This window comes from Solanum verrucosum, unplaced genomic scaffold (assembly GCF_900185275.1).
Source record: "Solanum verrucosum unplaced genomic scaffold, falcon-dt-bn FXZP01000105.1, whole genome shotgun sequence".
Lineage (NCBI taxonomy): Eukaryota > Viridiplantae > Streptophyta > Magnoliopsida > Solanales > Solanaceae > Solanum > Solanum verrucosum.
The window spans coordinates 254,343-277,648 of NW_026020263.1; the positions used below are offsets into that span (position 1 = coordinate 254,343).

Below are 23,306 nucleotides of genomic sequence, written 5' to 3' on the forward strand. Positions count from 1 at the left end.
TGAGAAAAATAATATATATATATATATATATATATAAAAAATGTTGAAATTTTTTCGATTAGTTAATGTGTTTATTTCTATATATGTGTTGCCTTTCATGAAAAATCGTGAGTCGACCACTGATAAGACGAGCATATTATTTTTTTCCGCTGTGCTAAGCACACGCTATGACGATTTCTATTTTTACACTTAATTATATGCCAAAAATTAAATATCTCTATCTATTTATAAGGGTGTGTCAATGCTAAAATTATTGAAAGGGAAAAAGCGATGACATTAACAGTGTACCTAATCCTTTTTGTATCTTTCGTATTCTTTTTCAATCATCTCCTCAAAAAAAGAAGAAAGTCATCATCAAATCTTCCTCCCGGCCGCTACGGATGGCCATTAATCGGAGAAACTTTGGAGTTTCTCCGATTAAACCGGGAGGGAAAGTCGGAGAAATTTGTTCAGGACAGAATGGATAAGTATGAATCTGAAGTTTTCAAGACATCAATAATGGGTGCAAAAATGGTGGTATTGTGTGGTCCTGCAGCAAACAAGTTTTTGTTTGGAAACCATAATAAATTGGTCACAACTTGGTGGCCAACTTCTGTGAAACAGCTGCTTGGGAAGAGTTTGACTAATAGTCATGGGGATGAAGCTAAACATTTGAGGAAGATGTTGTATTATTTTGTTAGTCCAGATGCTTTCTCAAAGCTCTATATTAAGACCATGGAGTTCACTACTCACCACCATCTTAAGAATTACTGGCAAGGTATGTATTTTCCAATGGAAAATTAAGTTTTATTTTTTCCGTGTTTAATATCCGTAATGAAATTTGATTATATTCCAATTTCATTCAAATGAAAAACCTTTTTATCAATTTTAAAATTTCTATTTTATTCAATTTTATTTTATTGTATGAAAACAACTTAATTTTAAAATTTCTATTCTATTCTCAAAAATAATCTATGGCCACATAAATATTTACAAATTATTTTAATTAGAAAAAAAAGATTTGAAAAATACTTTAATTTTGGTCGAAATTATTGTTCCGATACCAAACTTATAGAGGACGTTTTACCCCTGAACTATTTAATAGTATATTTTAAAGATATATATGTGTCCACGTGGATATCATAAATATTGCATCATTATAAATAGTAATGTTCCATGTGACACATATATATCTTTAAAATACAATACTAAATAGTATAGGGGAATAAAAGATCATTCATAAAGTTTGATATCGTAATAACAATTTCGACCAAAATTAAAGTATTTTTAAACCATTTCCCCTTTAATTACAAAGTTTGAAATTTTATTTTTCTTAAATATCTGCCGACATCACATGAGGAGAATAGTAGTTTTCTGTCACAAAGTGACACCGTTATAAATTGTCGTTCGTTCCGCGGTCTACTCGTAGAGCCTGTCAGCCAGCCCCGTAAATCTTTCCCGAATCTTAGTTTTGACAAAGTCTAAAGTCAAAGTCAAATTAAAGTTGCACACTAAATGTTTTTAGTGACCTATCAAATTTATTTTATTCATTTAAAATATTTTTTCTTCATTAATCATTCGAAATGTTTCTAAAAGCTTTTATTACAATAGATGATTTTAATTATTTTTTAAACCGTGCTATTATGTAAAGTTATCTTCAATTCATAACATCAAATTTTACATTAAAATTGTGTCAACATCATTTTAGTGAAGACCAACTTCAAATCGATAATTTTCATCTAGGTATTTCTACCATTGAAGTTGGATCATCCCATAAATTTTGAATTGGTGCAATAAGTTCACGCCCATCCTCAACCATCATGTTGTGCAAAATAATATATGAAGTTAATATATCATGTAACAAATTTTTATACACCAAAATTAACTTATATTTTATAAAAAAAGAATAATATATATACAAAAATTAAGTTTTTGTAATAAAAATTATACACCATAATTTTATTTTTTTTGATGGGAGATGACCGGAGGAGGGGGGGGGGGGGGGGGGATAGCGTAAAAATGAAAAATTTTAAAATTCGAAATATTTTTCCAAAATAGTGTTTTTTCGGGGTGGGGGGAGAGGGTAGGGGTTAAGAGGTAAAAGTTTTTTCAAAAATGGTTTTGACATTATTTTTTTTTTTTGGTTTTTTATTTTATTTTATTTTATTTTGGGGGGGGGGGGGGGGGAGGGTCGAGGGAAGTTGGGGGGCTGATTTGGGGTAGGGGTAAAAGAAATAGAAAATTTAAAAGTTTTAATTTAATTTTTTTTTGAATGGGGAGGGTCAGGTACAGAATATAAGAAAAAATATATTGTAATTTAAGGATGAAGTAAAGCTTTGAAAAATGTTTTTCTTAATTTTTAAAGGGAAGTTATTTTTCTTAAATTGAAGAAAAATAAGTTGATTTGAAAAACATTTTACAAAATATTTAAGTCAACCAAGCATAAGAAAAAAAATAGAAAACATTTTACCTTCATACCAAATACACCCTATATTTATCAAAACAATATATTTAAGTCATATGATATATTATGAAACAATATATAACAACCCTCCAAACAAGTTGTTAAGAAGCTAAGTGGCGAATTATAGGAAATTATTATTTGAAACTTTTTATTTACAAAGGAGCTTTGAGGTGTACGTTGACTAAATATTGTAACTTCATGTCTTCATGTTATAAAGTTAATTTATCAATTTTTCACTTAGTTTTGCACATCCTATATTTTAATTTTCTTTGATTTGTAGAGATATTTCAAGCATAAAATTTATGAAGTGGCCTAATGTTGAACTCTTTACTAGTAAATATTAGTATATGTGAATTTTTGAACTTTGCTGTGTGTACATATGAAGGCAAAAAGGAGGTGAAAGTTTTTCCAACTGTCAAGTTACACACATTTGATTTGGCATGTCGCCTATTCATGAACCTTGAAGACTCAAATCGAATTTCAAAGCTCTTCAATCTATTCAACATTTTCTTGAAAGGAGTCATATCTATAGCCCTAAACATTCCTGGAACTAAATTTTACTATGCAAAGAGAGCAACAAAGACTATCCGTGAAGAACTTGTATTAATTGTGAAGGAGAGAAGAGAGGCCGTAGAACAGAAATTATCAGATTCTCCTCCACAAGATCTTTTGTCACATTTACTTCTATTTCCGGATGAGAATGGTAAATTCATGTCCGAACTAGAGGTAGCTGATAACATCCTCATGATGATCTTTGCCGGCCATGATACCACCACTGTTACTATAACATTAGTGATGAAGTATCTCGCGGAGCTGCCTCATGTTTATGAAAACGTTTTACAAGGTCAGTCAAATACCGTCATATAAAATGAAACATATGAAATGCCAGGGCTTCACTAACAATAAAAAAGTTGGTAATATTTTTTGGTTGATACTGATAACAGAACAAAAGGAGGTTGCATTATCAAAAGGAGGAAGGGAATACTTGAATTGGGATGACATACAAAAGATGACGTATACATGGGATGTAGTGTCTGAAGTTCTCAGGTTAACATCACCAATTATTGGAAGCTGGAAAGAAGTACTAGAGGATTTTAACTACCAAGGTTATAGCATTCCAAAAGGATGGAAGGTACTCCAATATTTGTTTTACTTGATATATTTTTGGTGGTTGTTATGTGTACTCTTTGAAGTTTTTTTTTATTGGATAATATATCATTGAACAAGCTTCCTAGGGATTAATTTTATTAATAAAACACAAAAAAAGTCTTTACAGAAATGCAAAAAAAATAACAACTAGCCATATCACAAAAATGAGAACCAGATTAGAACTATTAATTATTACATTTGCATTCAACTTCTGCAGTTATGGTCTCTCAATTTTTATCGATTCTGCTTTATATTCAGTCCCTCTGCCCCTCCATTGTTCCTTTGCAATTGTTGGTTGTAAAACACAATCATCTAATGAAGGCTTGGTTTGATGCGACAGATATATTGGAATGTCCCTGCAACACACATGGATCCTAAAGTGTTTCCCGATGCTAAAAACTTTGATACATCAAGATTTGAAGGAGCAGGACCAACACCATTTTCATATATTCCATTCGGAGGAGGGCCTAGAATGTGCTTGGGGAAAGAGTTTGCACGACTGGAGATTCTTGTTTTTATCCACAATGTTGTCAAGGATTTCAGATGGAAGTTATTGATTCCAAATGAGAAAATCGAATATGATCCCATGCCCACACCAATTGAAGGACTTCCTATTCTTCTTCAACCCTCAGAAGATATTTCTTGATCACTTCCCTCCCATTCTAGTTGCCAGTGAAAGAAAAAACGACACTAGATATTAGAAATGAGCACTCAGTGTCAATGCGCTTCAAAAGAGCCATTCATGTACAATCCATATTGGATCTGATCAACTGCCCATCCTATCTTTTTTACATTTTGACCCAAGTAAGAAAAGTTATGTTCATATATCTAGAAATATATTTCTATTGAACTGTGAAATGTTATGTGCTGTCATTTATTATACTTAAATATAGTTATGGAATTTACGAAACATCTTTAATTATGTGGACTATTCTAATATTTGAAGAAGCCTTTTGTGCCTTGAAAATCAAATACTCTCTATCATATTTATGTATGTATGTGCAAGTGTGCAGGTCAAGTGAAACGAATAACAAAACACAATTGTTGTTGAGAATAGAGTAGTACGATCATAGAGTTACTGAAAATTTACTACACTTGTTCAAAATTTACTTTTTCTGTTTTCTTCTTTCCTTTCTACTCTTCCATCTCATAAATATATATTAGTACTAGAGCAAGAATTGATCGATAACAATACAATTTGAGTGCGAAGAAGAAGATTTTGAAGAAGAGACCTTAGAAGAAAAGAAAAGCTAAATAATGTTTGGCACAAGTGATAAAGGTGTAGCTCAACTACTTCTTTTATTCAAAAAAAGAAAAAATCCCTAGACTCTCAAATCAAAACAACCACAAATAACACTTCTAATGCTTCATTGAAGTTAAAACCTGTCGAATATTGCGATGGAGTTACCCATATTGAATGGACACTGCAATTGTTGGTAAATTTATATGGTAGACCAGAGTTGGTGGGATTTAAGAAGGGTGATACTACAACAATTCATTATAAAATGACCGTGCCAACTCGGTTATCTTGAGTCGAAGTACATTTTTATCAATTTCATCTCTTTGAGGATCATACCAATTTATATTCTAGGCCTGAGATTCATATGGGAGTTCAATAGTGGACCCTATAATATGCGTTTTCTGAAATGGACTCTGTGGTTCAATCCGAAAGAAGAAACTTGTATTGCATTAGCATGGATCTTACTTTATGGTTTGCCATGCAATTTGTTCGATCATGACTCTATATTCCCCATAGCTTTAGCTGTAGGGAAACCTAAGGTTGTTGATAAAGCAGTTAAGGATGAAACCAAATTATTAATTTTCTTGATTTATATATGCATAACTTGAAATAATTAGACTAAAATAAATAAATAATGTTGGGGCTATAGACAGTGAAATTTTATTGATAAATCCATATTAAATTTTGGATTAATCCATAAATTCATGATATATTGACCACTCAAATTACTGGTTAATAAATTCGGATTAATATTTAAGTAAAAATATAAGACTTAAATAAAGTCAAAATCACATTTGGGCCAATCCATTAAGTTGACAAGAAGAGCCCAACTCATGTTTTTCAAGCCCAAGGACCGAAATTGCTTGGAAGAAAATACCCCTAAAATCCTAGCTCAAGTCTATATAAAGAAGTCTTCATAAGACCAAAAGAAAAAGAAGGAAGAAGAAAAAGAAGAACACACACATAGAAGTACATATAGAATCCTTGCTCTTCAGTGGTGATCTGCAAGTCTTCCGCATACAAAGAAGTATACACTCCAACTGTTGAGCTGCAAGTTTTCCATCAAATCAAGAACATCTGTGAAGAGAAGAATCAGGGGATTACATATCTTTTTTAAGAGATTTTATAAAGATTGTAACCTTCACATTAATTTAAATACAAATATTATTGTTTGCTTGCTATTTTCCTTTCCTGTTTACTGTATTTCAGGATTGAAATTTTAGAGGCTTACAAATTGGCACGCTTAGTGGGACAATCTTTACCTCTCATCTCTTCTCTTCAAGAAAATCAAATTTCAAAAACACTGAGATGAATTTCAAAAAGACTCAAAATTTGCATTTGCATATGCATCGAAATTTGGATTTGTATCCGTAAATGCATTCGCATCTACATCTGCATTTGCATTCGTAAAAACTGATGGATCCGAATTATGTATCATTGTGGAAATTATCCTTGATGTTACTGCGGGAAGCATGAGACCTATCACAAGGAACCAAGCCAAATTTCTAGGACAACAAGCCTCCCGAGTGCCGCCCAAATTTTCTATTGTCTTTGGTTCGTCTCCAAAAGGTGTAAAGTCTCCTGCAAAAGCTGCAAAAGAAGATATCGCCAAAATGGTTGAGAGGGTTCTTGCGCAATTAAGCCAATCCACATTTAAAAAGTCATTCACTTTAGCCGATAATGATTCCTTAAGAACTACATCTACTCTGCATAACCAATCTGCATCTCATGTCATGGAAAATCAACGTTATTCTTTATCATCTACAATGGCTATGCAAGCGATGGTGATCAAAACTTCCACCATAGAAGAACAACTTACAAATTTGACGAAAGCAGTTGAAGGCCTATCAAAGTGCATCAAAGGCCAAGACATCCAAATTACCAAGTTGACAAACATGATGGAGAATATGGAGGAAAGAGGATCCACTCAATTATGCGTAAAGCTTTATGAAACTCAGAAGAAAATAGAGTCCTTCGCAAAATAAGAAACAATCATCAAGGAGTTTCAAGTATCTGCCGAAGGTCTGATTCCTGAATTGAAGGACTTCATCAAAGAAGCTATCAAAGATAAATCTGATTGCACGTCCAAGTCTCCTATCACATATGTAAAGCCATATTCTCAAAGAATTTATAACCTAAAAATACATGTTGGTTATCAACCTCCTAAGTTGCAGAAATTTGACGTCAATGGAATTCCGAAACAACATGTGTCACACTTTGTCGAAACTTGCAATAATGCTGGAACGTATGGTGATTATCTTGTTAAGCAGTTTGTTAGATCTCTCACAGGAATTGCTTTTGAATGGTACATAGATCTTGAGTCTAGTTCTATCGATAGTTGGGAGCAGATGGATCAACAATTCCTTAAGTGTTTTTATAGCACAAGGCGTATTGTGAGCATGATAGAGATTGCAAACACCCGTCAAAAAAATGATGAACAAGTCATTGACTTCATAAATTGCTGGAGGAGCTTGAGCCTTAACTGCAAAGATCGCCTTAGTGAAACTTCTTAGATCAAAATATGCATCAAAGGTATGCATTGGGATCTTCGTTACATATTGCAAGGGATAAATATTTGAAGAACTAGCAACACGTGCTCATGATATGAAACTGAGTATGACTTCAAATGGTTATCAAAAGTTGTCCAACTTCGAAACTTACAAAGAAAATATAATTAACATTGAGGATAAAGGAAAGTTTTCATCTGAAATTGAAATTGAAGAGTCTATTTAAGTTGACATGCTCCTTGATGTACGAGCCTAAACTGTAAGTCATAATGCCCATCGACGCACGAGCCTAAAATTCATGTCATGAAACTCATCAAATTCAAACTAAATTTTCAAGCTCCTAATGCTCCTCAAATTCGAGTTAAGTCTTCAAATCAAAATACTCCTAACTCATCAAATTTGAGCTAAGTCTTCATGGCATAAAGCTCATCAAATTTGAGCTAAATCTTCATGTCGTGAAGCTCGTTGAGTTCAAGCTAAGTCTTCAAGTCATGAGGCTTCTCAAATTTGTGTAAAATCTTCAAGTTTCAAAGCTCATTAAATTCGAACAAAATCTTCAAATCAAAATGCTCATTGACGCACAAGTCAAAAATATATGTCATGAAGCACATCAAATTCGAGCTAAGTTTTCAAGTCAAGAAGTTTCTCAAATTGGAGTAGAATCTTCAAGGCTTAAAGCTCATCAGATTCAAGCAAAATCTTCAAGTCAAAATTGCTCTTCGACGCATGAGCATAAAATGCATGTCATAAAGTTCATCAAATTCTATTGAATCTTCAAGTTTTAAAGCTCATCAATTTCGAGTAAAATCTTCAAATCAAAATGCTCCTCGACGCACGAACCTAAAATGCATGTCATACGGTTCATCAAATTCTGTTGAATTTTTAAGTTTCAAAGCTCAGAAAATTCGAGCAAAATATTCAAGTCAAAATGCTCCTCGACACATGAGCCTAAAATGCATGTCATAAAGTTCGTCGAATTCTGTTGAATCTTCAAGTTTCGAATCTCATCAAATTCAAGCAAAATCTTCAAATCAAAATGCTCATCGACGCACGAGACTACAATTCATGTAATAAAGTTCATCAAATTGCATTGAATCTTCAAGTTTCAAAGATCATCAAATTCGAGCAAAATCTTTAAGTCAAAATGCTTCTCGACACACGAATCTAAAATGCATGTCATGAAGCTCATCAAATTCATGCTAAGTCTCAATTTTCGAAGCTCTTCAAATTTGAGCTAAGTTTTCAAATCATGATGCTTCTCAATTGCGAGCCAAGTCTTCAAGTTAGAAAAGCTCCATTAAAATGAGTTAAATCTTCAAATTGTTACTTTTGGCCCTCATGAGTTTAAATCTATATGGTCCAAAAAATTCAATATGTTGAAAACCTTGAAATAAGTGGCCGCCTAGAAAAATTAGAAAAATAACTCACATGTTTTGCATGGAAGTGTAAAGTAAGTATATTTTATTGCTTCAAAAGTGCAAGAGATTTTACACATCATAAGGAAGGGATGAAAAAATGGACATATCATCCCATACAAAAGGTCTAAGTAGAAAAAAAATATCAAGAAGTGGTTTGTCAAATCGTCTTGGATGTCTTTATCAAGTTCACATCACCTCTTCATCAAACATTATTGCTTCAAATATTTTTATTGATAGATGCAGCCATAAGTGAGCTTCTATCTTTGACATGGGGGGATATTTTGAAGTTTGATTTAAGGATTAATAATGTGACAAGTAGTTCCTCTCAAGAACTAGGACAAACTGCGGCAAAATCTCTTTCTCGCCAAAGCCAAAACTACAAAGGAAAAGGTCAAAGTGTGATTCATCGCCAAACTTCAATTTAGAAGATGCATCAAGTGTGGTTCATCGTCAAAGCCACAACGGAAAAAAAAAAGATGTTTCATGTGTAGTTTGTCATCAAAGCTGCAACTCTAAAATAAGATGCACCATGTGTGGTTTGTTATCAAAGTTGTGACTGTAAAAGAAGATGTACTAATGTCGTTTTTTGCTAAACCCAAAATTTCAAAAGAAGATGCAACAAGTGTGGTTTGTCATTAAATTCATAGCTAAAAAAGAAGATGCATCATGTGTGATTCATCATTAAAGTCACAACTGCAAAAGAAGACAGAGTAAATATGGTTCATTGTCAAAGTCACAATTGAAAAGGAAGATGTATCATGTGTGGTTCGTCATCAAAGGTGCAATTGTAGAAGAAGATGCACTAAGTGTGGTTCATTACTAAAGCTGCAACTGCAAAATAGAATGCATCAAGTGTAGTTCTTCGTCAAAGTTGCAATTGCAAAAGAAGATCCCGACGTGTGGTTCGTCTTCATCAAAGCCACAATCTCTAAAATATGGCACCATATATGATTCGTCGTCAAAATTGCAACTACAAATGAAGATGCATCAATTGATTCCTCGTAAATTATGGATCACCCCTCACTTTTTTTATGATATTGAGAATGTTGCGGTCCATCGTAAACCTAAAAAAAAAGTGATGTGTCTCACGGTGCCAATTGCAGAAAGCTTCTAATCTGCATGAAAAACAATTGTGGTATATGCTCTCGCGCTCATTATGATGAATATGATTGTTTTGGATTAAGAGTCTTGTGTTCTTTCTCCATTTAGATGATGACAAAGTTTTCAATCAATACGAAACTCAATAGGTAGATCTTCGGGGAAGATGCAGAGAAATGAACTCATGAATGTTGTCAAAATTTGGTTAGATCACCAACTTCAAAAAATAATTATTGTCAGTTCATGAGGAGTTTTACCTTGAATTTTGGATATGTTGTAGACTTGATGTCTAGTTTCTATAGAATCAAGTCGCTCGTCATTCGAAATCTCCTACACCAATATAGAGATATTTTGGTGAGACTGCATAGAGTTGTAAAAAAGAACACAAATTTGATAGCAAACTTCAAAAATCAATTCCCGTCAATTCAGAAGGGTTTTATTTTGAATTTTTGATATGTCGTATCCCTCTGATTCTAAGTTCTGGAACATCAAACGAATCATGATGTACATGTTTCTACAACAAGTTATGAATTTTCTACCGCAGGCGTGTTGTGATGGAAAAAAAGTGACGAAAATTGAGTTTGCTATGCCTCAAGTTGACAATCAATCATTGTAATAGCATGTGTAATTATAGGAATCAAAAGTACATAAATTGTGTTCCTACAAATTATGGAAAAACTATATTTAAAACATAATTATGGTAAATTTTCCTAGGAAGTAAATTATGGTAAGTTTCTATAGGAATCAAGTTATGGAAAATTCCATTGAAATTGAGTTATTAAATATTTCCATTGAAATCAATTATGGAAAGTTTTAAAAGACTCCATAAAAAAAATATATTTCATGAATACTTCAAGCCTTGTTTTTATAGGTTCAAAAAGTTGGACACCGCAACAAACCTCGAAACAGGGGGCATTTGTAGACAATGAAATTTTATTGATAAATCCATATTAATTTTTGGATTAATCCATAAATTCATGATATATTGACCAATCAAATTACTGGTTAATAAAATTGGATTAATAATTAAGTCAAAATATATGACTGAAATAAATTCCAAATCACATTTGGGTCAGACCATTAAGTTGACAAGACGAGCCCAACTCATGTTCTTCAAGCCCAATGACCAAAATTGCTTGGACAAAAATACCCCTAAAACCCTAGCTCAAGCCTATATAAAGAGGTTTTCATAAGACCAAAAGAAAAAGAAGAACACACACATAGAAATACATAGAGAATCCTTGCTCTTCAGTTGTGATCTGCAAGTCTTCCACATACAAAGAAGTCTTCGCTCCAAGTGTGAGCCGCAAGTTTTCCATCAAATCAAGAACATATTTGAAGAAAATAATAAGGGGATTACATATTTTTTTAAGAGAATTTATAAAGATTGTAACCTTCGCATTAATTCAAATACAAATATTTTTGTTTGCTTGATATTTTCTGTTTACTGTATTTCAGGATTGAAACTTTAGACGCTTACAAGGAAAATTGTTTGAACTATCATATCAACAAGGTGCTCTCAATTGGTTTCTATAGAATCAGATACATGTTGTGCTACGGTCGGGTTTGGGACGTGACAAAACTGCTTCCTACTTAAACTCGTGGTTTATTCACAATACATTCGTTGGCAACTAAGAGAGGTTTTCGACTTCAGTTTGGTTTGTAACTTTAGCATTCTTTGCCTCATCTTAGAGAAACTTTCTGATCCTAGTGATAATAGTTATACAGTGAGACAAAGATTCACTTACACTGACTTTTGGATCAATGATATTACTTGGAAGCTGTCTCTTTTAGGGTAGGTTATAATCTCTAGATAATTCTCCCATCTGTTATACGAACTTCTGAATATAAGAGCTCACAAGGACTGATATATTTGCAAATTGTAGTCTCAGTCCTTTCTTGATTTTGTAAAAAAAATTCTAGCATCCTTTGCAAATTAGAATTTTTCTGATCCTAAGAAGGACTCTCTCGCTACTGTTGTGAGTGAGATGTATGTCCTTTTGGAGGGTAAATGGATTCAACTTTTATTTCCAAACTTTATAACCGTTGTTCTAATTTTGACTACCTTAATTCTGATATATGATCAAGGTAATCAGGTGGTGGGGTCTCCATTGGTTCTGATAGTTCAACCCTTGGTAGTTCTATCATTGATAACCCTCCTTGAGAGTTGTTGACCTCGTTAGCTTCTTCAAATTGCATCAGAGGAGCTTTTGAGTATTGAACAACTTGTTGTGCATAATTCACCCGAGACACTACATCAATAGTGGTGGACAAATTGGAGATCATATGATCTCCCTCTTGGTTTTCCTTAATTATCATCGTGAGCATAGGATTTACAAAAGAGATGTCACCACTAGTATTGCTCGAGCATAAAGCATCATTGTGCCTAGTAATCTTGTTCATTAAGTCGAAATTATGAGTATAAGTCTATTAATGTTACATCTCACTAAGTGAATGAGCTAGAATTAGAAAGAGTCATTTTTGGAAAGAATGAAAAATCTGAAAAATTGGTTAAGTTATGTTAAGTATGGGTTTTTGGTCAACTTCAAATGACAATAACTCCTAGCTCAGGCTGAGTTAGGTGTGCTACAAGATACCATAGGAAATATCTTTGATTTATCTTTCCAACACAACCGAGTTTGCGTGATTTCAAGTTCTTATGAGGGAGATATGCTCATTTGAAGTTGGGCTGTCTAGATAAGGAAAGTCAAAATCGGATTTTTGAGAGGTATTGTGATATTTTCACTATCCAATTAATTAAATTCATTTTTGTTAATTAAGTTGGGGTCTCTACGGATAGGATTCATTTTACACTATTGAGAATTACGCTAGGGCTTTAAGAGAAGAGAAAAGAGGAGGAAAGGAGAAGAAAAGTTCAAGATTCGTCAAGTTCTTGCGAATTTGGTTGTGGATTTCGCCAAGGATTCAATCCTACGAGGTATGTGAGACTTTCATAACGTTGGGTTCGTTCACCCACGTGCAAAACATGTTTATTTCAGTGTGAATTCGTCCTAAAGAGGTTAAAAGTTTGATGTTCTTGATAAGTGTTCTTGAATTTGCTTTCGTTCTTGAATTGGGCTGAGATTGAGGAGTTCTTGAGATTATTGCGTCGATTTATAGAGTTGTTTTGAGTTAGGTTCTTGTGTATATATACTAGGTATCTGAATCTAAAAAGAATTTGGGGAAAAGGAATCAAATTTAGGTGAATTGGGGTTAGAAAACGAAAAAGGAAAAGGTCGGGCGAATCTGGGTACTAGGTCCGCATCGCGGACCTATTCCTCCGGATGTGGAAAAAAAATTCCGCGTCGCAGAGTTGTCATGGACCGTTCTGCCTCAAAATTTATTTCGCGACGAAATATTTAAATGCATCTCCGCGTCGCAAACTTGCTTCCAGATAGTGATTTTTTTATCGTTTCTCATGTTTAACTATCTAAAAACACTCCTAAACATCATGAGATCCTTCCTATCACAAATCAAAATACTTGAATCCATAAAGTCAAATTCAAGGAAAGTTAAGAGCCAAGTCTAGAGAGTCCTTAGAGTCATTTCAAAAGCCTTTTGCACACGCTATAACTTTGTTTTCAGACTTGAGTTTTGGGTTGAGTAAAGAGTGAAGATCAAAGTTCTTTTCTTCAAAAGAGTATACCGGACTATGTATTCCCAAAAGAGTAAATGTTTTCACATTTAAACAAGAAAGGAAACACAGATTTCCAAGAGAGCCTTTGAGCTAGTTTTTGAGTAATTATCTCAAACCACAGAAAGAGTTTTGTTTTTAAACATATGAGCTGAGTATATTTTGGGAGTAGTATTGAGCACCTATATGGGGACAAGTTCACAATAACTCAAGTCTCCATAAATGTAGTCATCGTGGGTAAAAAGGGTCATAATTTTTAGATGATTCTTTAGTGCTTTTTAGCATAGACTAGTAGATCCACTTAGTTGAGGCATTTTATATCACGGCAAGGTATAAGACAGTTCTGGCAGCGTGGGCGAGACGTTGTATCATCACTTTAGCTCATAGTGATGGTTGTCGGTTAGAGAAACTCCCACAGTATTATATTACTTTATATGTAAACTGAGTTGTTCTTGTATTTCTTTAACACATTGAATTGTCACATACTGTTTTAAATGCTTGGTATAAACTGCAACTTTATTGTTGTTTTACTTTGCATTTGAGTTGAGTATCCATGAGTTTAGTAAAGCTAAGGTAAGTGTTCATTTCAGATTCCTTTCAAGCTTATGTCATGTCTAGTTTTCCCCTCGCATGCTCGTACATTCAATGTACTGATGCCATTTATCATTTTATGATGCAGATACAGGTAACCAGGATCAGCACCCAGCGCCTCGCTGATCCAACTGAGCACTCAGAGTCAGTTGGTGAGCCTCATTCTTTCCAATGGAATTCCTTTTTATTGCTTTGATTAGTTAGTTCATTAGGATGTCATGGGTCTTGTCCCGACGTCCATATTAGTTGTTAGAGGCTTCATAGACAGCTAGTAGAATATTTGTCGTTATCTTATTATTCGCTTATGTTTTGAGATTTGAGTTGTCATCTTGGCTAGTTGAATGTTCTTTTAAGACATTCTAAGATATTTCATGAGTTTATCTTTCAAGACTATTATCTTGTAACTTAAGTTTTCCGCTATGAGTTAAGCCAGTCCAAAGGTTCGCTTGAGGCCAGCAATGGTTCTCGAGTGCCAGTCCCACCCAGGGTGTAGGCTCAGGGCGTGACAAACTCTGTATCAGAGCACAGAGTTCAAGAGTCCTAGGGAGTCTATGAAGCCATAACTGTAGAGTCCTATTTATCGGTGTGAAGCGCGCTACATCTATAATTTGGAGGTTGCAACATTTAGTAACTATCTCACTTCTTTCATACTCATTTCATGCGATAAAGTTCATCTCTATAATGTCTCTTTCTAATTCGTGCTTGTGCATGTATTTCAGTTGATCATGCCTCCACGAAGAGTTGTTCAAGGTCATCCTGTTTGGAGAAACGTTGAGGAGAAAAGGGTACCTAATACACCAGAAGTGCAACCCCAATGAGAGGTCACCAATGTTAAATTTCGGGAAGCAATCTGAACGCTAAGTCAAGCTGTGACCAATGAGGTTGGGCATCAAAGAGGGGCTCGATAGGAAGAGGCTGATACTTCGAGGATCTGTGAGTTCTTGAGGATGAATCCTCCAAGCTTCACTACTTCAAGCACTATTGAGGATCCGAAAATTTTTGTTGAGGAACTGCAAAAGGTGTTTGAGGTTATGCACGTTGTTGATGCTGAGCGAGTGGACTAGCTGCATATAAACTGAAGAATATTGCTAGGACTTGGTTTGACTCATGGAAGAAGGGTAGAGCTGATGGTGCAACAATTTTGACTTGGGCTTTGTTTGATGAGGCTTTCTTAGGGCATTTCTTTCCCCGTGAACTGAGAAAAGCCAAGGTACGAGAATTTCTTACCCTTAAGCAGGATTCACTAAGTGTTCATAGGTATATTTGAAGTTCACCCAACTTTCCCGTTATGCTCCGGAGATGGTTGCGGATATTTGTTGCTGGGTTGTCTCATCTATCAAGCAAAGAGGGCAAGGCGGCTATGCTAATAGGGGACATGGATATAGCAAGTGTAACACACCTAAATGTTTAAACAAATAGTCGCATGTTGTTACATCATCTCGTAATTACTAGAATATGTTTTATTCTCATTTTTGGAACTTGAAATGTTGTGATTTGCAAACTTGCTTAGCATAAATTGTTACCGTAAATTAAGGTATTGTATGCGGGTATTTACGTAATTATCTAATTATACTTACTTATACATTGGAAGTGTGGGTATAAAGTACATAAATACAGTTATATATGTATGCTTTTTGGGAAGCCATCTATTTGTTTGGGCAGCCCTTTTTGGAGACATCTGTCCATGTGACAAAGATAACTTTTGTAGCTATATATCTTTACACCTCCTTTGATTGAATTCGTTTTCCCTCAAGTCTAAGAACATTATAACATTAGCCAAACAGTTTTTCTTCAAAATCAAGAGAAACACTAAGTCCTTTTTGCTGGAATCCGACACACACACATTTCCTTTTGGTAGGTGACGAAATCTGCTTCTGAGCTGGGTAGTGTTTGGTATTTTATGCATATCTCATTCAAAAGAACTTCGTTTATAGTGAATAAATATGTTTTGGAAATCTAATTTGTAGACCTACAACTCTTGTGTTTATATAAAATTCTAATTTAGCTGTTATGGATACGAAATAAGGGACACAACATATAACAAGTTCTGTGCAGATTCTGGAATTAGAAATCCTGTACGTTCAACTGTTAGTATTTTGATTATATCTTTTTGTACAAAGTGTATTTTGCGGTGATTATTGATTATTTGCAAGCTTAAGAGATGTACCTACATCTTTTATGAAGGATATAAATTCCATTTTGGCCGTTTTCTGCTTCAAATCTAATTTGCGACATGGAGTGCTTTTATTGGGCAGAATATCTGTTTTGGGATTATAGTAGTATTTGTACAGGCTAGGCTTACTTGTGATGATAACCCTGTGTTACGCCATCATTATTGAGCTACTAGAAAGTAAATAAGTTATTGAATTCATTTTTTTAAGGTTGTATATCCTCGTGTACGAGTTGAAGACTTTGATACGCTGGTTGGTCTACGATTTGAACTCTTGAAGTTGTGTTGGACTATTTTTGTGCTAAAGAACTGAGGTTTGTTTATAAACCTATACATGTACTCTTTTTACCTGCTGGTATATCTGAAAGTTTACCTTGGTACCTTGGTTACCTCTTGTCACTTTGCATTGTCGTATTGGTATTCTTTATTGCATTAAAGACGCTTGTGTAACTCGCCCACTTGTACGGATTGTTTGATCACTTGGAACTCTTGTTGGGACCTTGTCCTTCTTGTGGCTGTGACTTTGTCACTCTTGGCATGCCTCTTGGTTCGGATCATTTGCCTTCTTGACTCTGAATTTTTAGTCCGTCTTAAGAATGGAAGTTGTCCATTTTAAGTACGAACTAAAAAGCCATTTTTAATAGGGTTCTTGGTTCTCTTGATTATTGGGCTTTGACCCTTCTTGATACAGGGCGTCGGCCCTTCTTGATACCTATTTGTGCTTGGTATGATGACATGATATATATATATATTGGGGCGAGCCTTGTTATTGAATCACTTGGAAAATGGTGCTATGAGCGTTTTTGACATTTGGATCTTTAAATATCGAACTTGATACTCTTTATATATTGTTTAGTTGATTCATTTATTATGTTTCAATTGGGCTGCCCTTTACTTGAGGATAACTTGGCGAATTTGAGGGCTCCGAACCTATAGTTTTTACACCACTAAGTTGTATGCTTAGCGATTCTTGTTTCTATCGTAGGGAATGTTCGAGAGGATGCTTGAAGTTGGCCATTAAAGATGGAGATTTTGAAAGCTTTAAGGAAGATCACATTTGCATATAGGAATATATATTTTGTATAAACCTTGGAACTTGTTCATGATCTATGTATTGTATATTTACATGAGAATTTGAGGGCTGATTTGGTCATGTCACCATGGGTTGTAATATAAGTATCGCTATACGTTTTTATGTTTTTGGGGTGTGTAAACCCAAGTCTTGTAATATACTAAATTTACTATTTATTTCAAATGTTTGTGTGAAGCATGAGCAGGCTTATTTCGGTACTCGAAAGCTTGTAATATTCTTGTTATTTCGTCCTTGAGTGTGAGGATAATATATATATATATACATGAAAAACTCGTCGGTTATTTGGTTTAAATAACTTTTCGGAGGTCATTATGAATCTAATCCCTCTACTAGATTATGATCAGTATGCCCTCGTTAATCGTTTTTTAATGTCGCAAGTATAAGTTAGGTTTGTTTAAAAAGGGTCGCTACAATTGTTGGTATTAGAGCCTAGGTTTGTGGTTCTAAGACTTTTGTTGTAAATGACTTGTATAGTTTTTTGCTTTCGGAAGGGTTCTATTTAGATCTTTTTTTTGTTCTCTTACTTGGTTTATAATAATTGCATCACATGTAGAGTGCATATGCATCAAGTACATATCCATAATACAATGTGATCTTTCCTTTTGAAGGAATTAAGTCATGGAGACTTCTTCTGACCGACCTATGGAAGCTGCTCGTGAAGGTTCGGGTGCCTCTATTTCCCAACCTCATGCACTGGAAGGGGTTGGAGAACATATCTCGAATCAGTATGTTCCCCATACTAGTTGTTCTGAAGTGGGAAACCATCAGGGTGTAATAGCTGGTCCACATCCTCACATGAGTCATGGTACTCAAACCATGAATCCTCATGTTCAATAAATGGCTGAATTCTCCCACCACATGGCTGAATCAATGCATGATCCCCCACGGGATTAACTTTGAGAAAATGAGGAAAATGGGTGGAGTGGAGTTTGAAGGCACTGTTGATCCCATTGATGCTGAACAATGGCTTGATCGCATGGATAGGGTATTTGAGCAGTTAGAGTGTTCAGATGTTGCAAAATTTAAGTATGCTATTTCACTATTACAAAAGGATGCTTACGATTGGTGGGTAAGTGTTTCGAATGCCAAGGTAAAACCTTCCGTTCTTACTTGGGATGATTTTCTTAAGGAATTTCGTATGAAGTATGTCCCACCTGCTTATTGTAATGCAAAGAAAAAAGAGTTGTTGAATCTAAGGCAACAAGGCATGTGCATTGCTGAATATGAACAGAAGTTTCTAAGGCTTTCTCGCTATGCTAGTGGTATTATTAAAGAGGATAGAGACAAGTGTAGGAAGCTTGAAGACGGTTTAAATGATTCAATTAGGAAGAATGTGGCGATCCTGCAACATGAGAAATTTTGTAAGTTAGTGTCTGCTGCACTTACTTAGGAATGACTTGATAAAGAAGAAGCTAGTAGAAATGAAAACAGATTCCGAAAGCCTAGCCCAGATTTTGGGGGTCCATCCAAAAGGGGAAGATTTGATAATTCTAAGGCTGGTAGTGATAATAGGCCACCTCAACAGAGGCAAAATAGATCAGAGTTTTCTACAGCTAGCACTCCAAATTATGACCAAGGCAAGCCGCATGTTTCCACTTGTCCACAATGTGGAAAGAATCATTATGGTACTTGCAGGAGAGCTTTGGGTGCATGTTTCAATTGTGGGAGCTTTGATCATAAAGTGAAGGATTGTCCTAATCCTAATAATTCTCCATCGTTGAGAACTGAAGGCTCGGCTCATAAGCCTTCTGTCAATCCTCCTCAAACTAATAGAGGTGCAAGACCTAAAAACACCCAGGCAGCAGGTACAAGTGGAGCTAATCAAGCTAGTAGGCAAAGGGCTACTGCACGCGCTTCTGTTATGAGGCAGAGGGATGATCAAGATGAACAAGACGTGGTTGTCGGTAAATTTCACTTATTTGGCTTATGCGTGTTTACGTTGTTTGATCCTGGTTCTACACATTCCTATATTTGTTCATCACTTGTTCTTCCTGAAAATTTGAAATTTGTGAGTCTTAATTATGATGTGCTGGTTGAAAGTCCTTTGGGTTATCAAGTTGTGTGTAATCGAGTTTACCAAGATTGTCCCTTCGTGATTCAAAACCTAGTCTTCCCTGCTGATTTGATTGAAATACCCTTCAAGGATTTTGATGTTATTATCGGGATGGATTGGCTTTATAAATATCATGCAGTTGTAGATTATAGGTCTAAGCATGTGACTTTTAAAGATCCTACATTTTCACACATCATTGTACAAGTTGAAAGATCAGTGGCATCTAGTATTATTTCTGCGTCCTTGGCAAGAAAGTTGATGCGTCAAGGTTGTGGGGCATACCTTGCTCACATAGTTGATACACAATTGAAGAGTCCTTATATCAAAGACATACCTGCTGTGTGTGATTTTCCAGAAGTATTTCCAGAAAACCTTCCGGGATTGCCCCCGAAAAGAGAGGTTGAATTTCCAATCGAGCTTATTCCTGGATCTACCCCTATTTCTATCACTCCGTATAGAATGGCTCCAGCAGAATTACGAGAATTGAAATCTCAATTGCAAGAACTTCTTGAGAAAGGTTTTATTCGACCTAGTGTTTCTCCTTGGGGATCCCCTGTTTTATACGTAAAGAAGAAAGATGTCACTTTTAGGCTTTGTATTGACTATAGACAATTGAATAGAATAGCAATCAAGAATAGATATCCACTACCAAGAATTGATTATTTGTTTGACCAACTTAAAGGTGCTAAAGTATTCTCGAAATTGATTTAAGGTCTGGATATCACCAACTACGTGTTAGAGAGAAACATATTCCTAAAACTGCTTTTAGAACTCGATATGGTCATTATGAATTTTTAGTGATGCTATTTGGATTGACAAATGCTCCTGTGGTATTCATGGATCTAATGAATCGGGTATTCAAGCCTTATCTTGATCACTTTGTGGTTGTCTTTATATATGATATTTTAATATTTTCTAGAAGTAGTGAAGACCATGATAAACACCTCTGAATTATCTTGCAAATTTTGAAGGAGAAAAAACTTCATGCTAAACTTTCCAAGTGTGAATTTTGGCTTGATGAAGTAGCTTTTCTGGGACATGTTGTATCAACTGAAGGTGTGAAGGTGGATCCTAGTAAGATACAAGCAGTTGTTGAATGGAGACCTCCCAAAAGTCCGACTAAGGTAAGAAGTTTCTTGGGCTTAGCAGGATACTACAGAAGATTTGTGAAAGGCTTTTCCATTATCGCCTCCACTTTGACTAGGATATTGCAGAAGGAAGTAAAGTTTATTTGGGATAATAAATGCTAAGAGAGGTTTGAAACTCTCAAATACTTGTTGACTCAAATGCCAATACTTGCTCTACCAATTGAAGGGAAAGAATATGTAGTATACAACAATGCTTCTCACCATTGTCTCGGTTGCGTTTTGATGCAAGAAGGGAAAGTTATTTCTTATGCCTCTCAGAAATTAAAACCGCATGAAATGAATTACCCTACTCATGATCTTGAACTTGTTGCTATAGTGTTTGCTTTGAAAATATGGCGGCATTATCTGTATGGAGAGAAATGTCATATATTCACTGATCACAACAACTTAAAGTACTTAGGTACTCAAAAGGAGCTAACCCTTTGACAATGCAGAAGGCTTGAACTCATCAAGGATTATGACTGCACGATTGATTATCATCCAGGTAAAGCTAATGTAATTGCTGATGCCTTAAGTAGAAAATCCTTCGCAAGCATTTCTTTGAGTCCTTTACCCTTGCTTCTTGAGTTAAGAGCCATGAATATTTGTTTTACACTTGATTCAAATGGTTCAGTTATTGCTAATTTGCAAGTAAAGCCAACATTACTTGAACAAGTGAAAGAAGCACAAAAGTTAGATAAGAAACTTGTAAAATTGACCAGAGAAGTTCAAGGTGGGGAAAACATGATTTTACATTTACGGAGGATGGTAGCTTATTTTATCAAAACAGGTTATGCATCCTTAATGATGACAAATTAAGGAGAGAAATATTGAATGAAGCACATACTTAACCATATGCAATGCATCCTGTAGGTACAAAGATGTACCAGACCATCAAAGAAAATTATTGGTTGAATGGTATGAAGAGAGACATTGCGGAATTCATTTCAAAATGTTTGGTTTGTCAACAAGTAGAGGCAGAACATCAGGTCCCAGTTGGTTTACTACAGCCCTTGTCTATGCCGGAATGGAAATGGGAGAGAATAACTATGGACTTTGTTTCGGGACTTCCTCGCACTCAAAGGAATCATGATGCATTATGGGTGATTATGGACAGGCTAACCAAGAGTGCTCACTTCTTAGCAATTAGGATGGATTACTCACTTGAGCGTTTAGCTGAGTTGTACATTAATGAGATTGTAAGACTACATTGGATCCCTGTGTCTATTGTATCTGATCGAGACCCACGGTTTACATCTAGATTTTGGGGCAGCTTACATGAAGTTTTAGGTACTAAGTTGAAATTTAACACTTCGTTCCATCCTCAAACAGATGGCCAGTCGGAAAGAGTGATACAAATTTTGGAGGATATGCTTCGAGCTTGCATTATGGAGTTTGAGGGTAGTTGGGACAAACACTTAGCTTTGATAGAATTTGCTTACAATAACAGTTACCAATCGAGTATTGGAATGCCTCCCTATGAAGCCTCATATGGAAGAAAATGTCGGACCCCTCTTTGTTGGAGTGAAGTTGGTGAAAGAAAGCTTGTTGGTCATGAAATTGTGCAACAAACAAAGGACAAGGTAAAACTTATCAAAGATCATCTAAAAAATTCTTCAGATAGACAAAAGTCGTACGCTGATCTTAAAAGGCGTGACATTGAATATCAAGTTGGAGATAAAGTATTCTTAAAGGTGTCTCCATGGAAAAAGATATTGAGATTTGGCCAAAAAGGAAAACTTAGTCCCCGATTTATCGGACCTTATGAGATACTTGAAAAGGTTGGACCAGTTGCATATAAATTGGCTTTGCCACCTGAGTTAGACAAGATCCACAATGTCTTCCATTATTCTATGCCTAGAAGATATCGTTTTGATCCATCTCATGTTCTTCCAGTTGAATCTATTGAGGTTAATCCTGACTTGACGTATAATGAAGAACCCATCCTAATTCAAGCTCTAGAAGTAAAGCAACTTAGGAACAAAAGAATCCCTTTAGTAAAGGTACTTTGGAGGAACCATTCTGGAAAAGAAGTTACCTTGGAAAGAGAAGAAGACATGAGAACCCAGTATCCGCACTTGTTTCGGGACTAGTTTAAGGTAAATTTAGAGATGAAATTTCTTCAAGGAGAAGAGAGTTGTAACACCCCTAAATGCTTAAACAAATAGTCGCATGTCATTACATCATCTCGTAATTACTAGAATATGTTTTATTCTCATTTTAGGAAGTTGAAATGTAGTGATTTGCAAACTTGCTTAGCATAAATTGTTATCTTAAATTAAGGTACTGTATGGGGGTATTTGCGTAATTATCTAATTATACTTACTTATACATTGGAAGTGTGGGTATAAAGTACATAAATATAGTTATATATGTATGCTTTTTGGGCAGCGATCTATTTGTTTGGGCAGCCCTTTTTGGAAACATCTGTCCATGTAACAAGGATAACTTTTGTAGCTATATATCTTTACACCTCCTTTGATTGAATTCGTTTTCCCTCAAGTCTAAGAACATTATAACATTAGCCAAACAGTTTTTCTTCAAAATAAAGACAAACTAAGTCCCTTTGGCTGGAATCCGACACACACACTTACTTTTGGTAAGTGACGAAATCTGCTTCTGAGCTGGGTAGTGCTTGGTATTTTATGCATATCTCATGCAAAAGAATTTTGTTTACAGTGAATAAATATGTTTTGGAAAGTTAATTTGTAGACCTATAACTCTTGTGATTATGTAAAATTCTAATTTAGCTGTTATGGATATGAAATAAGGGACGCAACATA

At 35.0% G+C, this 23,306-nt stretch overlaps 1 protein-coding gene across 1 annotated transcript; it reads left to right on the top strand.

The window, feature by feature from the left end:
- The first annotated feature begins 263 nt into the window (after positions 1-263).
- On the top strand, positions 264-4,539 carry LOC125833522 (beta-amyrin 28-monooxygenase-like). The gene is made up of 4 exons (XM_049512686.1): positions 264-757; positions 2,829-3,287; positions 3,388-3,575; positions 3,933-4,539. Exons 1-4 carry the CDS (start codon positions 271-273, stop codon positions 4,236-4,238), a joined length of 1,440 nt encoding a protein of 479 aa, XP_049368643.1. The 5' UTR covers positions 264-270; the 3' UTR covers positions 4,239-4,539.
- Positions 4,540-23,306: the final 18,767 nt, after the last annotated feature.

What these genes read in the sequence shown, in the direction of transcription:
- LOC125833522 (XM_049512686.1), top strand. Translation starts at nt 271, where the DNA reads ATGACATTAACAGTGTACCTAATCCTTTTTGTATCTTTCGTATTCTTT. An exon ending in TCTTAAGAATTACTGGCAAG is followed by an intron (nt 758 to 2,828) that starts GTATGTATTTTC and finishes GTACATATGAAG; the next exon opens with GCAAAAAGGAGGTGAAAGTT. An exon ending in TTATGAAAACGTTTTACAAG is followed by an intron (nt 3,288 to 3,387) that starts GTCAGTCAAATA and finishes TACTGATAACAG; the next exon opens with AACAAAAGGAGGTTGCATTA.